This window comes from Protopterus annectens, chromosome 1.part1 (genome assembly GCF_019279795.1).
Source record: "Protopterus annectens isolate FY-2018-M chromosome 1.part1, PAN1.0, whole genome shotgun sequence".
Classification (NCBI taxonomy): Eukaryota; Metazoa; Chordata; order Ceratodontiformes; family Protopteridae; genus Protopterus; species Protopterus annectens.
Genome location: NC_056726.1, coordinates 1,844,075,227 through 1,844,092,817, shown reverse-complemented (window position 1 = coordinate 1,844,092,817; position 17,591 = coordinate 1,844,075,227). Strand labels below are relative to the sequence as shown.

Here is a 17,591-nt window from a genome sequence, read left to right as displayed (position 1 = left end):
CACATCACCCTTATTCTTAAAAGTCAGTACCAAAACACTTTCTCCACTCCTCAGTTATCCTCTCACTTTCCAAGATTTCATTAAACAATCTGGTTAAAAATTCCAGTATAAAATGGTGGTCTGTAGAATGACGTTGGTGACCAAGAAGAGGAAGAGGAGTGTGAGGGCAGCACCAAGGTTCAAATGGTGGAAATTGAAAAAGAGTGATTGTGAGGTGGAGTTCATAGAAGAGTTAAGACGGGCACTGGGTGGCAGTGAAGAGTTACTGAACAGCTGGTAACTACAGCAGAGCTAGTAAGGGAGACTGCTAGAAAGGTGCTTGGTGTAACATCTGGACAGAGAAAGGAGGACAAGGAGACCTGGTAGTGGAATGAGGAAGTACAGGAGAGTATACAGAAAAAGAGGTTGGTGAAGAAGTGGGATTGTCAGAGAGATGAAGAAAGTACACAGGAGTATAAGGGGATGAGGTGCATGGCAAACAGAGAGGTGGCAAAGGCTAAGGATAAGGCTTATGGAGAGGTGTATGAAAGGATAGACACTAAGGAGGGAGAAAAGGACCTTTACAGATTAGAGGGACCGAGCTAGGAAAGATGTGCAGCAGGTAAGGGTGATAAATGATAATGAGGGGAAACATACTCACAAGTGAGGAGAGTGTGTTGAACAGATGGAAAGAGTACTTTGAGGGGCTGATGAATGAAGAGAATGAGAGAGAGAGGAAGCTGGATGATGTGGAGATAGTGAATCAGGAAGTGCAATGGATTAGCAAGGAGGAAGTAAGGATAGCTATGAAGAGGATGAAGAATGGAAAGGCTGTTGGTCCAGATGACATACCTGTGGAAGCTTGGAGGTCTTTAGGAGAAATAGCAGTGGAATTTTTAACCAGATTGTTTAATGAAATCTTGGAAAGTGAGAGGATAACTGAGGAGTGGAGAAAAAGTGTTTTGGTACTGACTTTTAAGAATAAGGGTGATGTGCAGAGCTGTAGTAACTACAGAGGGATAAAAGTGATCAGTCACAGCATGAAACTATGGGAAAGAGTAGTAGAAGCTAGGTTAAGAAGGGAGTTGATGATTAGTGATCAGCAGTATGGTTTCATGACAGGAAAGAACACTACAGATGCAATGTTTCCTCTGAGAGTGTTGATGGAGAAGTACAGAGAAGGTCAGAAGGAGTTGCGTTGTGTCTTTGTGGACTTAGAGGAAGCATATGACAGGGTGCCTAGAGAGGAGTCGTGGTATTGTATGAGGAAGTTGGGAGTGGCAGAGATGTATGTAAGTGTGGTACAGGATATGTATACAAGGGTAGTGCGACAGCGGTGAGATCTGCACTGGGAGTGACAGATGCATTTAAGGTGGAGGTGGGATTACATCAAGGATCAGCTCTGAGCCCTTTCTTATTTGCAGTGGTGATGGTCAGGTTGACAGACGAGATCAGACAGGAGTCCCCATGGACTACGATGTTTACAGATGACATTGTGATATGTAGTGAGAGTAGGGAACAGGCTGAGTAGACCCTGGAGAGGTGGAGATATGCTCTAGAGAGAAGAGGAATGAAGGTCAGCAGGACTAAGACAGAATATATGTCTGAATGAGAGGGAGGACAGAGGAATGGTGAGGATGCAGGGAGTAGATTTGGTGGAGGTGGATGAGTTTAAATACTTGGGATCAACAGTTCAGAGTAATGGCGAGTGTGGAAGAGAGGTGAAGAAGAGAGTACAGGCAGGGTGGAGTGGGTGAAGAAGAGCATCAGGAGTGATTTGTGACAGACAAGTACCTGTAAGACTGAAAGGAAAGGTCTACAAGAGGGGAGTGAGACCAGCTATGTTATATGGGTTGGAGACAGTGGCACTGACAGAAAGGCAGGAGTCAGAGCTGGATGTGGCAGAGTTAAAGATGTTAAGATTTGCACTGGATGTGATGAGGGTAGACAGGATTAGGAATAAGTATATTAGAGGGTCAGCCCAGGTTGGACGGTTTGGAGACAAAGCCAGAGAGGCAAGATTGCATTGGTTTGGACATGTGCTGAGGAGGGATGCTGGGTATATTGGGAAAAGGATGCTAAAGATGAATCTGCCAGGTAGTGTGACAGAGCAAGATGCAGAGGACTGGAAGAAATGGAAACAGATGATCTGTTGTGGCGACTCCTAATGAGAACATCCGAAAGAAAAAGAAGAAGATCATGGGGATGGGAGGAAAAGTCACCTAAGGATCCTCTATAAAATACCTGGGGGCCACTTGTGGACTAGAGCATTATTTGTTTAGATATGAAGCAAAAAAATGCAACAAGGTTGGCGCCAGTGACTGAATATCTGCAATGCCATTGAAGCATAACAATGGACTTGCTGAACTTGTCCAGTAGCACACGGAAAGTCCCTGGGATGTGTGTTGTAAATGAGAAAGTGAGAAGAAGACATTGCCCACTGCCAGACTCTCATGGCTTACTGGCAAAATGGATATGATCGGGTTCCTCTCTGCTTGCCATGTTGTCTGTCTGTATGGAAATCACACACTCAGGAAGGAAGGTCTAAAACACCTATAATGTGAGGAGGACTGCCCTCATCTCCAAGTCATTGATGTGAAGACTGGCCTCCACTGGTGATCATGAACCTTAGACCGTCTTCCCTTTGAAATGCCCCCCCATCACAGAAGGGAGCATCTGTGGTTACTGTAGCAATTGGGGCAGATGGGGAGAATGGTCAAACTTTCAGAATCTCCAAGGACGTGTTAAGCCATTAAACGAGGGAGTATTGGATGGCTATGCCTGTACCTGCTGCTCTAGCTATGAGCTGCATTAAAGCAGATGGATGGATATGCTGGATACTGATTGTAGGGGAGACAATTGGGACTCCACTGTTTTCTGGATATCTGCTGGCAAGTTACCCAAAAATGACTTGGTAACTTCTTTAGTCAGGTGCCTCTGGAAATGTGTCATATGGGCAAGATAGTGTGCAAAAGTTGCTGACACATATATCCATTTTCCAAACCTGTCCAATGGCCTTGACTCCCTATTAGCAGGATGGACAGATGTGCTCTCTTCTGAGAGCTCCTTATTTGTGGCTGCTCATAGAACCATGGCATCTACTGGGAGACTCTTGCTCTAATGCATTCTGTCCTTTGGTGTGATCAAGATCTTATCAGTTTTTTCAGGGATCGGCTCCACCACATCAGGATCCTTCCACACCCACTAAGCCACCAGATCTATGAAAGCGTCAGCAGACAACAGCACCCAAAAAGTAGAAGAGTCAGCCCCAAAGCCTCAAGGAACACATATTCCTCAAGTGAGGGAGGATTGGTGGACCAACCCCCTTGCTGTTTCATCAGTTCCAGTGTATTGTGAAAGGTGACATTTTCCAAAAGGATCTGGGAGACTCTTCTTTGTCATCTAAGTCCATGTCTTCTACAACTGACTCTAGGGAGTAATACAATCTCTTTTTACATATCTGTTCCTAAAACTCTCCCATGCTTAGGCTTTCAGGGGTGGTTCAGAATCAGCCTGGAACTTGCATGGCAAGTATCCTTGATGCTATAAAGGGCTGACTATCCCTGTCAATCAGTATACAAGAGGTTGGGACAGACCCAAATATGGCACAGACACTTCTTATCTTGTTCTGGATAGAACTCTTTCAAATACCTTGAATGCTGAGGACACAATACGAGCTTAGAAACAATCCTCCAATTCAAAAAAGAGACAGCAGGAGCACTCTAGGCTTCCATTCTCCCCAGTCCACAGGTCAAGCACTTCTTAAAACCTTGGACCTTGTCTGTTACAGTAGAACATACAGAAAACAACTGCAACAACCACAACTAGAAAAGCAACTGTAAATCCAACAACAATAACCACTATAATTACAACTACAAAAGCTGCAGAAATATTTTTTTTTTGTTAATACAAAAATAAGGTAGCTGCACTGAGAAGAATAGAAATAGGAGAAAAATCTACTGAAAAAGATTTTGTTTGTACTACAAAAAGGGGAGGATAAGGGAGTCATCTATAAAGGAAATACCTTCAAGATAACAGACACTAATAATGGAAAAAAATCACCTAGCTACCGATAGAACAGCAGGGCCCTCACACACCACATCCATTCAAGAGAAGAGGCAAATAAGATCAGAGTTACTTTCGTGAACAAAGGGCATTATGGGTAGGTGAGGAGTCACAGCTCTGGATCCAGACATTCAAAAAAGTTGCCAATGTCAGATCCGATAACCCACCAGTTGAATTGGAAGAAAGCAGACAACAGTGAATCTTTTTCTACATACAGTTTATACACATATTAATAAGAAAAAAAACAGAACATTTTTACATGCAGTTTCTTCTTCACTTCCTTCAATCATACAAGAAAAAGTAGAAACTTATACTTTACAGTCCCACAACCAGTTTAAAATAATCCACACATTTCTAGTCTTTTTTTCCTCCCTGCCTCTACTTTTTGCAGAAGCACAGTTCTCATGTTCAAATTGCATCCTACAGAAATATCCCCCCTTACAATTTAGCTGTTTGTTTCCCTTTCAAGTTCTTGCTGTTCTACTTCATTTTCTTGATCACCTAACAACGGTATCTAGTTCATTTCCAATGAACTCTTGTTTTTCTTGTCAGCACATGTGCTTCTGTATGTCACTCGATCATTTTCTTAAAACATCAGAAACTGTTTTACTGGCAAGTTCTGTGTATGGGCTGTGCCATTGTCAGAAGAATAAAACTGGAATCCCTTTCAACTTGTTGACTTACTTTTTGCTGGATAAAACTTTATTTCCTCATACGTCTGCTCTGCATTCAAGAATGTCTCTACTCCTTCTGAAAGAAATGTTCTGAAGATAACTGGATATAGCAACCTGAATCTTACACTCCTGCCTCTAAACTCGATTTGACTACAGGGATAAAATCACCTCTGATCTGCCTGGTGTACAGTCAAGTCATTTCCCACAAACACTCTGGTGTACCCAGTTGATAATACTTCACCCTTCTACCACATTTTAATCAGGAGCAGCTCCTTCTCCTGATATGACTGCATCTTTATTATTGTGAAGGCTGCCAGCCTAGCCAGATAGAATTTTGCAGATAGTTCTGTCATTTGTTATATGAATGTAAACTACAGGCTTGTTGTCTTAAATGTAAAGAAATAGTGTTACATGTGGAACTGAAAAAAATGTGACAACAGTGCACTCTACTGACCAAAGTAAAGCATGTGGTGACCACTTTGATGTAGACAGTGGTGCCGAAGGGTCTAGATGAAGAAATTATTTCTATTGTTTTAACCAAGAGTTAAATTGCTAAACTTAAACATGCAAATGTATTTTTATTGCTCTGCTTCCTGACCAGCTGCAAGATAACAAAAGGAGATGTTAAGAATGTAAATGCAGTTTCTGTTAGCGTGGGAACCCAGGGAAGTGTGAAAAATGAAGTAATGTGTGGCCTGGGAACCGTAGGAAAATGTGAAGAATGATGTAATGTGAATCAGAACTGCAATTTCAATTTAAACAGAGAGAACCAGAGAGGATTAAGTATTTTTGCCTTGACCATCCAACTCACAGCACTGTCTTGTTCTTATGTAAGTTTATCTTAGCCTTGTGTTTTCTTTTAGAAATAGCTAGAAACTAGAAAGATTAGACTAAGTGTTTTTCTGTGATGTCAAAACTGTACTACAGAATTATTTTAAGTATTTATCTGTGCTCTCTGAACTCTTGACTAGCACTGTGTAGTAAGAAGTATTGTCTTCTGTTTTATTAAATATTTTAAAACCTTTCAACTGTGGCTGTTTTGTGTAGAGATAATTTAAACTCTAGAGTACATGCATATTTAGAGTGATTACTGTACCAAGTCAATCTAATAAGCCTTGACTGTTTAGTTATACTACCAGTTGGATAATAATATTACACAGTAATAATTGGACACCCCTTTTAAGGGCCTTTGAGTAGCTAATAAATATTTGCTGGGTGGTGGCAGGTGGTACTATCATATAGTCTGGGTAATAAAGGCACAGCTGGATAACCTGTGCCAGCCTTTGTATAAACTCTTATCTCAAAGTGTGTGTGTGTCAGCTACTTGGGCAGGGACACTGGTTGGACAGAGAGGGTGCTGGAGGTTTTAGCTTGCCCAGCTAGGCTGAGATCTGGACCCTATAGCTGTGCCAGTTGGGAGTCTTACTGGGGACCTGGAGAGCAAGGGAGCAACCAGCCCCGGACTGACTGTGATCTCTGTGTGCTCTTAAAGGAAATTGCACTTTACTGTGTGTATTTGTTATCGTTTCTTTCATCTGGTGTTAGTGGTGAGGATTGAGGTTCCTTGATTGCTGGGCCAGGGCACGGGCGTCACAATTATTATAGATCTTGGCGGCTTCTTTTTCATGGCCATATTTGAAGCATATATATAATGTGTCCCTACTGTTAACAGATCCTGTTATACGATTATCAGTCCATTTACTTATTTGTACTTTCATAATGCACTCTGTTCCTTCCAGGTTTCTCTAGTAAAGCAGAAACTCTCATGTTTTCCCTGGCTGTTCTGTCATCCAGCGCTACTATCTTTTGAAACATTTCCTCTTGAGAAGCCTCAAGGGAAGGGAAGACTGTCTTTCACTTCATTTCAACCTCTGATTTCTGCAGTTTTATCAACTCATCTGAATACCTGCTTAAAGCTTATTTTATTCTTCCCAGCCTTTTCTCATTTGACTGTAAGTATTTCTCCAGTGTCTCACTTACATCACCTCTGAATGAGTCTGATTTATTTTTTCCTCTAAATTACTAGAAACCATTTCCTGTACAGAGACTGAAACTTGGTCTATATTATCATTATCATTATTGTTATTTATTTTTGCAGAAATCTGCACAACTTTTCTCAACTAGAGTGCTTTCTTATCCTTTTCTAGTTTATTTTCTCTTACTTTCTCCAGACTTCACATTTACTGACATCCGTGCAGTGTAGTGACTAACCAGTAACTGGATTTTACTCAAATGTATTTTTTTCTGGCTGCTTTCCAAACTTTCTGTTTTCATACTGCCAATCTCGTATGTTTGGCTACCTGCATGGCATGCACAGCATTTTATGTAGGTATGACGTCCCGTAGGTTGAGAGACAGAATGTACAACCATATCTATGACATTAGAAAGATGAACACATGCAATGATTTAGTTAAACATGTAGCCATGTGTCCTGATCATAGTTTCACTTTTAGGGTTTTACAAATTATAGACATAAATAATAGAGGAGGTGATGCAATGAATTACCTAGAAACGATTGAATTGAGATGGATCTTAAGGTTGAAAGCCCATCTCGAGCCTGGCTAGAATCAAATCTGTTAGCATCAAGCCTGTTTTAATGGCACGTGAACACTGATCACCGTAGACCAAATGGTTCTACTGGTCCATGTTTTTATCTATTAGGTTCTAAAATATTCATTATTTTATTATTTTACACATCTATTGTTATATACCTCAACGCTACACAGTACAAATATGAAGTGACTGCTTATTAATCTATTAATATATTTATATTCTACGTTTTATGTCAACACAATATAGATTGTGTTGCTATTTGTTTCAAGCATTGAATTTTTATCTTGTGCTACAAGAGTTAATTCAAACTTCTAACCATCATTTTAATTGTTTAATTATATTGTTTCTGATTGCCAATTATGCAATTTGATAGTTTTTGGGATTTGGATAAAAATGCTTCAGTTGAAAGTTCTAGTTAAACCGCGCGTTTTTGGATACACGTGAAAGCGCTTGTTATTCCAGTTTTTTTAATAAATAGACCTTGTTTTTACATCGTGGTGGTTTCTACTTGGTTCATTTTCTTATTGGACTTTTGCCTTCTTGTGGAAACCTTTGGATGGTGGCATTCCTCGTTTATATATTTATTGTTGTTTCTATACTTCTTGGTTTCTGCCACCTACACACGATGGATATTCCAGCAATAGAACTTGATTACAACCCTGGATCCAAGAGTCCTGGAAGTAAGTGGAGCCATATTCTTCAGCAGAATGCTAATCCGTTATTAGGTATGGACCTACATCTTCCTACAACTACTCCATCTACTACAGGTACTGTCAAGAACCTCAGTGAGTTTTACAATTGTTTAAGAGAACTAGAAAATGACCTGTACAAGTTGTACAGGTTGATATGGCAAAGGAGACATATGTAGGCGAGTCTCCATTTTCAGATTGTACCTAGAGGCATGCGGGTGTTGTGCATGCCCACCTATGGTGACAGCCATCCAGAGTTATTAAAACAATGGCAACAGTTGAATCTTGATTTGAGCAGTCAGTACATGAGACTTATAATTAGTTATTTCACACCGATTGAAAATGAGCTCAAAAACAAAATAGAGACTCTGCATAGAGATCTATGTGAGCGTTTCAAGGGTGAGATTTATGAGAGGAAGATTGACTATATGTATACGCAAATAATGGCCTATAGTGATAAACTACAACAGACCAAGCATAAGAATTTACAGAGAGACTATCATGATTTCCTATCTGGTAATGTCTTTGTATGGCCGAGAATTAATTCTCAACGTAATGATCATACACACGGTTCCGGTCATCCCCCAGATACTGTTAATGAATTACCAACTTTTACAGCAACTGTACCTTTAAATTCTACAGTAGAAGAGATAGAAAGTTTGACTGCTATTGACGTTACATCAGTGAAACATGGTCAACCAATGGGAAGTTCGCAATTATTGGACACTCCTCCTCCTAATCAACAAGCCACGGAGGAACAGCTTGTTTCAAACAAACTTGGCGCCAAACCTAAGAAAGTACTAGGGAACTATAATAATGGTTTTTACAATTACCGATGCAGTATCATATCAGACAGCAAGCAAGATCCAGCAGCAGAGGGAGACGCAAGAGGAAGTTCACCGGAGAATCCGTGGAGGTAAGGAGAAGGAGCAGGAATTGAGTATGCTTATTTTTAACCTCTCGAATCACACGCTTACCTCCAGTGAAGTGACTCTCTTGAACATAGATCTTTCTTTTATCCCTGCACAAGCCAGTAACCTTGTTGAAGTACTAACCGATTTACGTCTCTTTGCCCGGAATTTATCTTTGAAATTACTGTTTGATAAGACAGGAGAGACTGATAGAGAGAGACGATTTATACGTAAAAGTTCTTTTTCGCCAGTTCTACCTCACAAGGTGGACTGTTTTGTGTCTGTGTGTGAACGAGAGTTTTATCAATATTTTTCCAATGTTGCTCCGAGGAGAGTATATCATAATTTGAATATTGATGAATGGCACTCTCTTCATGAACTATCTTGTAACGCTAATATAACCATACAGTCAGCTGATAAAGGTGGAGGGGTAGTGGTTTTAGATACCTTTATGTATAATGGAATGATGCTGGATATGTTGAAGGATGATGATACATATAGAATAATATCACAGCATATGGTTGACAGCATCATAAGAAATGTTCATGACTCATTATATGATCTTCTAATGTGTAGACAGATCAATAGAGAGTTCTATGATTACCTCTTGATCGATTTTCCCAAGATACCACTGATTAAGGGCCTTCCTAAAATACACAAGGGTACCATCCCTCCACCTCTATGACCAATAGTGTCAGGGGCTGGATGGGTTACCGAACACATCTCACATTATTTAGAATCAGTTCTAGGGAATCCTGAAAGACACATATCCGTTATTGAATGACCTACATAGTTTAGTGAACAATCAAAATCTGTCTTCATCTGTCATTCTAGTTTCTCTTGATGTTAAGAGTCTATTCACTATTATCCCCAATGATTATGGGATACAGGCTATAAGAGAGAGCCTACTTGTTTTAGGTACCCTTGACAGTAACACACAGCTGGTTGTTTGCACTCTTCTTGACTTAGTTTTGAATAACAATGTGTTCATGTACCATAATGATATTTATGCGCAAACATTTGGTGTCACTATGGGCACCCCATGTGCTAATTCGTATGCGAACTTGGTTATGCATTATTGGGAGCGTACACATTTGTTTAATAGCGTCTTTTTCCAACATGTTTTACTTTACAGACGTTTTGTTGATGATGTTCTGATTGTTTGGGAAAGTAGCCAAGATCTGTTATATGATATGGTCAGTTATTTAGAATCTACTACTGATTTTTTAAGGTTCACTATAGAAGTGTCTCAATATCAGTTGCACTTTCTTGACATAACAATTTCTAAAGGTTTAGGAGGTTCCCTTTCTACTAGTCTCTATAAGAAACCTTGTTGGAGGAATGCTATATTGCATTTTAATAGCATGCACCCATGTTCGGTATTTCCGAACATTGTCAAGAGCCAGTTTAAAAGAATTTCTAGTCTATGTATGAGTCCCCATGACAGAAAGTTACATCTAGATTACATGGAAGGATTGTTTCGTGATAGAGGTTATACGACATCTACACTACGTGGTTTGGGCTGTTTAGTATCGGCCACCACGGCCAGCGATGTGGAACATCTTGATTTTTTAGAGCCATCTGGTACAAGGTCTAATTATACTACCCATCGTAGACATAATAGGGTATTCTTTACTACGGGATATACAAGTGATATTAGATTTATCACTGATATTATAAAAAAGAATTGGGGCATACTACTCACAGATAAGTGTTCCCAACTATTAGGAACGATGCCTTCTTTCAGGTATAGGAATAGCAAAAATTTAAAGAGATTATTATGCGTTGACAAAACTAATTTTTATACTAGTAGTATAGATAGGCAAACACTAAGGCATGGTACTTTCCCATACAATAAATGTAACATGTGTAAATATATAAATGGTGAAGGTTGCTTTTATCACCCTCATTTTAGTTATATCATTAAACCGCGTTTTTATGCCACTTGTGATAGTACTAATCTCATATATTTGGCTACCTGCATGCCATGCACAGCATTTTATGTAGGTATGATGTCCCGTAGGTTGAGAGACGGAATGTACAACCATTTCTATGACATTAGGAAGATGAACACATGCAATGCTTTGGTTAAACATGTAGCCATGTGTCCTGATCATAGTTTCACTTTTAGAGTTTTACAAATTATAGACATAAATAGAGGAGGTGATGCAATGAATTACCTAGAAATGATTGAATTGAGATGGATCTTAAGGCTGAAAGCCCATCTCGAGCCTGGCTTGAATCACTCTGTTAGCATCAAGCCTGTTTTAAAGGCACGTGAACATTGATCAGCATAGACCAAATGGTTCTACTGGTCCATGTTTTTATCTATTAGGTTCTAAAATATTCATTATTTTATTATTTTACACATCTATTGTTATATACCTCTACGCTACACAGTACAAATATGAAGTGACTGCTTATTAATCTATTAATATATTTATATTCTACTTTTTATGTCAACACAATATAGATTGTGTTGCTATTTGTTTCAAGCATTGAATTTTTATCTTGTGCTATAAGAGTTAATTCAAACTTCTAACCATCATTTTAATTATTTAATTATATTGTTTCTGATTGCCAATTATGCAATTTGATAGTTTTTGGGATTTGTATAAAAATGCTTCAGTTGAAAGTTCTAGTTAAACCTGATGAAGCGTGTTTTTGGATACACGTGAAAGCGCTTGTTATTCCAGTTTTTTAATAAATAGACCTTGTTTTTACATCGTGGTGGTTTCTACTTGGTTCATTTTCTTATTGGACTTTTGCCTTCTTGTGGAAACCTTTGGATGGTGGCATTCCTCGTTTATATATTTATTGCTTTCATACTGCGAGAGCTCTAATCCATCTGTTGATTAGTGCATGGCCATCTTGGAAGTCCTTAAGTTTGTTCCTTGATGTAAATAGTGTAGGACCAGAGTTGGGAATAGATCTACGATGGTAGACTGAAGTGCAGGATTCCATCTATCATCTTGAAAAGAAAATGTGTTTTGGTGCAGATGTGTGTGTTAAGAAGCACAACAGTAACTTATATCTTTCTACCATGGGTAATGATTTTATTTCAGCAAAAACTGCACAGTGATGCTCTTTTTAGGAGCTAAGGAGATTAGCCTGCAGATGTTCTTAGAAATGGTTTGGAGGGAAGATGGGTTTTGTTTAGAAGCTGCTACTATTACAGGAAGGACATATTCTAGCTGAGGTAGAACTCCTCTTCCTAATGCCATCCCACATTCAGGTAAAAGGAAGTGCGATATTTTTTTCCCAGAAAAAAAGGAAAATGTGTGTTGATTTCAGAGTTAGATAATGTTTTCTTAATGTTCAGGTTTTGATCAAGCTCTACTAAGGTAACACACATCTGTAATTGTTTCCAGGGGTCCAAGTATTTTTTGAAGACGAGTCAAGTAATGTCTCAAAGAGATGTTTTTTTTGAGTTAATGACAATGCTGCGGTCTTAAAACCTGTTGGTTAGACCTGAGGCCTTCATTTGACCTATATAGTAGCATGCCACCTCTGTAGTCAACGTAAATAAGTAGGGAGTTTGTTGATTAAAAGGGGGAAAAAAATAGGGACAGTACCAAGCACTAGGGAAACTGATGAGTGGGACTTCAGTGATGTTGTGCATCCCACTCATACTTAGAATTTACTGTTGGGGAAAATGTTTTTAAATCAATTTATTTATTCATTCATTCATTCATTTATTTATATGTTTGTTTTCCAAAGTAGGACACTGATCTAATTTAAGCATTTGCAAGCACAGCCTAGGTGAGTACAATCACATCAAATAAGAGTTGTACACTGTTAAAAGGGAGAAAAAGTCTGAAAAAGTAAAGTACAAATACTTCAACTATACAAACAAAATTAATGATATTGCCACTAAATCTAGGAGTGATTCGAGAATTAAATAGGAGAGAGTGATCAAACCTAATCAAATGCTTTAATGAAGTGAATAAAAATTATTCAGGCCAGATAAGCTTTATTCTTATTTTGCAGAATGTCGTCACTAAGAGTATACAGAGCAGTCATCTTAATTCTGCCTTATCAAAACACAAGCTGGTACCTTAGCCTTAGATAGTACACATTGTTTATTAAGGTATTCAGTAACTTGAAAATATTCATTTTTCTAAGATTTGTCTTAGAATGGGAAGACTGGAACTACATCTTAGATCCCCAACAGACTGGTGCGTGTTAATTTTGGGAATGGACTTTATAATAACTGGTAATGGTAGACATAATGGAGCTGGCAAAGCACAGATTATAAAGAAGCAGAAAGGGTTCTAATCTATGTTTGTAAAGAGTGGCAGTATCCATCACAATTTTATCTAATAATTCTTCAAAAGTTCTTCATTTCTTATGGATTTGAAATAGAACAGTGAAGAGAAGGTTGGAGTCTCTGGAAATGGGGGGGGGGGTATTGTTGTAGGAGTGGTGGGGGTGGGAAGCTGGAAGAATTTGTGTAGGAAACTTAAGGTAATCAGACAAGATGTGATACAGTGAATTATTTTATTACTACAAAGAGCATCGTTTCGTGGGAGGGTTCCAACAACAGACAAGGGTGATTCTCCTCCAGAAGTTTCCTCGATTTGCAAGAACATGTCTCTTAGCCAAGTGAGTTAAAACAAAGAATTTATTCCTGTTCTTAAGTGAAGGTGATGTTTTCTACTGTAGCCAGGCTGGGACTCTGATATTAAAAGGGAGTTCATTTCTTCGGCTAGTGTCCACCCCAGTCAACTAACTTTTTGAAAAGAATTTATATTGTAAAGCTGGTAGGATGGTTTACTATCTCTGTTTCATCTGCCTGACATAGAATATTATTTCAACTGATTCCAGAAACCCTTGATTATAGGTTGTATTTTTTGGGGGAGGGTGGAAGCAGAGAAAGTCTGAAGGAACAGGAAGGCTTTGTAGCCATATTTCTACAAAATCTGCTGACAGAAAAAAATGATACTGCCAGAGATCAACAAATAAAAGTAAATGATGAAATATTCTGAGGCAGGAGCTACAGCAATATTCCTAGCAAGTCGAGAGTAAACACTTCCTTGTAAATATCACATCTGTAGAATGTGACAAAGGAATAGTCGCTAATGGAGGAAGGGAGGAAAGGTAGACATGGAGGCAATACAGTAGTCAGAAATTATACTGGCAAAGTGCACTTACCCAATTGTCCTAACAATACTAGGTAAGTAAGCAGCACAATCCTTGAAAGCCCTGCCGTCCATCAGCTTCAACATTGCTGTTTTAGACAAAAAAGGAGGAAAAAATACAATTATTTCCTACAATGTTTACAACTGGCTCTGACACGAGACGCAGCACATTGCTGTATGCAGTCTTGGCATTATACGCCGCAAGTCTGACTTTGACAGAGAACTGTATTATAAATACTGTTTTGCATCAAAGTGCAAACAACAAAGTTTACTAAAAGTGGAAACAACAAAGTTTACTCTAAAGTTAGGTGAACTCTGGCACACGAACATCAGAGCAGTGATGCAGTACTGGGGACATATTCTGTTACCAAATGCATATTGATTTCTCACTTCTGTGCAAGTTAAATCACACTTTGGGTTACAGTTCTAAAACATATTTACAAGCAATACCTCATAACAAAAGATCCGCACCATTCAGACACTGGAATCAGTTGGAAATCACAATGTCAAAGTACTCTACTCACCTATTATGTATGCAATATCAGGTCTGATGAGTGGTTCCCCACCAGTCAGACGAATCTTATTGACCCCCTCTTTTACAAACAGCTTTGCTAATGTAATGATTTCCTCTGTCGTTAGAAGATGAGGTTTAGGGGTTAATGATACACCTTCTTCTGGCATGCAGTACTGACCTAGATAGAAGAGTGAAAAGAAAAGGAATGTCTAAACTCAGATGAAATACTACAAAAAAAATTGGAAAACAATAATTCAGAATTTAAAACAGTCACCATTTCAAACTCATTAGCTTTTACAATGAACTAACTATACTTCTGGATTCTGATAAGGCTTCTTGAACTGCTAATGTATCTGTATCATACCTCTCAACAGCTTTGCTTAAGAATTCTGGACAAAGCAAAAAATAATAGGGGGACAAAGGCTCCAAATCAGGGACTTTTTTAAACATTGCCCTAATTCATTTCAATCCTTTTCACACAAAAAAGTGCTCATGTTAATCTTTATGCATGCAAACACTTTTCTGTGTTAAAATAAAAGTTTATTTTGTTGCATTAAAAAAAAATCTGCATTTAAAGGTTTGCTTCTGAACGTGAAAGTCAAAGTACACAGCCATATTTACTGTATTAATATTTATGGGCAGGCAGGAGGTGCTTATGTCACTTAGGGTGTCCAGTTCTAATTATGCCAGGTTAGCAAGTAACAGTATATTAGTTATGTAACTGCTAAACTATTATAGTAACACTTTGGCAAAAATTAACCAAATAATAATAATGTTTTTGCCAAACTGTTAATTTAACAGTTTGGCAATTACATAACTAATACCCAAATACTTTCCCAAGCTAACCCAGCATAATTCCAGCTGATCACCCAAAGTGAAGCAAGCATTTTCTGCCCTCCCATAATTATTAATGCCATAAATATGGTTGTGTACTTTGAGATTTTCACATCTGGAAGCAATTTTTGAAATGATTTTATTTACAAAAAAAAAAGATTCAGAACTATATTTGTTTTTTGCATTAAAAAGTGTTCATATCTATGATGCATGCACACACTTTTATGCAGCAAAAAAAAAAAAAAAAGGTTGTTTCACACCATTAGACATGACCTTTAAAATGTTAATACAACTACAGGTTTTGTATCAAAATGCATTTTCTGAACAATAAGTATAAAACTTTAATGACTGGCATTATTGACCAACTGTACCCCTGGAGTGATTTACCATGGATTCAAATATTTTACGAGGGACAGGATAAAATATGACACAAATCAGATGCATTTGAAAGGTATTGTTACTTCCAATTTCATCTTTTTTGCATTCAGTATTTTATATGACTAATAACACATAGTGTGCAAAATCAGTTCTCCATCAGCAGAACGCTTTAAGGATTTCCACTTTTCCTCAAATCAGGATCTAGAGATGCTGTCTTCTGAGCTGTGCTCAATACAAAGGACATTGCTGTGCAACTCAGGTAATGTGCAGGAAGAAAAAATAGTGCTTCGTTATATATGAATCAAAAATATATAAAGCAATATAAAAATTATATAAAGACACATAGAAAAAGGCACTGAACCACAAAGATGCATGTAACTACTGAAGGAAAGCATTCCTTTTTTTCCAGGAAGAGGGGCTTAGTTTCAGAATAAAGACATATAATGTACAGAAAATGAACACAGAATTTTGACCAAAACACAGTCATTTCAAGAACAAATGAAGTAAGAATTCGTAAGAAATATTTTTGCAAATCCTGTTCACAAAAAAACGAAACTGCCAGAGATTAACACTAATAAAAGCAAATGATGCAACATTCTGAGTCAGGAACTACTGCAATATTCTAGGCAAAACAGCAATTAACATCTCCTTGTAAATGTCACATTCTGCACTTGTTACTCTATCCCACTTAAGAAGTCTATACGATACAGAGTATAGTGACAGGGATTTTAGCTAGTCTGTGTAAGGCAAGTGCTGCGGTCCCTTGACGATCTTAGTTAGAAACCTCTGAGGTCTCTCCAATTGCTGCAGGTGCTTTGTATGGTACCTGCCAAAAGGGCCGTTATATTCGATTTTGGGCATGACTAGTGACGAATATAGAGGGGTTATAAAGTACAGTTGTGTACACTTACTATAAATGTAGATGCTCGAGTGTATTCACTGTTGCAGTCATGACTTTTGGGTTATCTGCTTGCAGTAGCCCTCAGTCAGCCTGATTAACAAAGTCGTGGGTCCTGCAAGGGTTGCTGTCCCTTCTTCCATGACGTCAGATCATCAGGGGTACAAAACATGCAGCTGACACCATTGCATCAGTTTTTCTTGCCCCAGATGTCAGGTGCCCCCTTAATGAGAAGCAATTAAATCTATAAATATACAAGGTTATACCTCCAACAAAAAAGCAAATACACCAAAAAGCTTTTGAAGATAGTAAAGGAAAGTAGAGGTATATCCAAAAAAGAAAAAGAAGGGGGCTGGAGGGAGGGTAACCAGGACTGCAACAATGAATACACACGAACATCTACATTTATGGTAAGTGCACACTATGTTCTTCGTGTTTCAATGTTGCAATCATCACTTTTGGGTAGATTCCCAAAGCTAAGGATGGGAGGAGGAATTTAAATAGAATTAGGACCAGCTAAAAGGCCCTGCAAGACTAAAGTGGCAAAGCCAGCTCTGGATTTAGAGAAAATTGGCAGATGGTAATGCTTGGTGAAAGTATGTACAGAACTCTAAGTAGCAGCTTCTAGGATGTCCCTGGTAGGGATGCCTCTGAGAAAGGCTGTAGAGGTAGATGCAGCCCTGGTAGAGTGGGGTCTGATCCCCTGTGGGATAGGTTTTCCATGGTGTTTGTAGCAAAAAAAAATGCAATGGCCTATCCAATTGGAAATGGTTTGCTTTGAAATAGCCTTCCCCTCTGCCCCTGCAGCAAATGCCACCAGCAGTTGATCAGATTTCCTTTGAGGTTTAGTTCTGTCCAAGTACAATCTATGTTGTCTGGGCACGTCTAAGGAGTGTAGAATCCGTTCCCCTTTGTTCTGTGGATTAGGAAAGAAGGTTGGCAAATGTATGGACTG

General features: G+C 38.6%; 1 protein-coding gene across 3 annotated transcripts in view; it reads right to left on the bottom strand.

Moving 5' to 3' along the window:
• MOCS1 (molybdenum cofactor synthesis 1) overlaps positions 1–17,591 on the bottom strand; it is a 1,733,254-nt gene that overhangs the window by 1,096,817 nt on the left and 618,846 nt on the right. For all 3 annotated transcript variants that reach the window (XM_044084832.1, XM_044084835.1, XM_044084843.1), the window contains exon 3: positions 14,537–14,704. In XM_044084832.1, the coding sequence (XP_043940767.1) occupies positions 14,537–14,704 (168 nt within the window). The remainder of the gene's footprint in view (positions 1–14,536; positions 14,705–17,591) is intronic.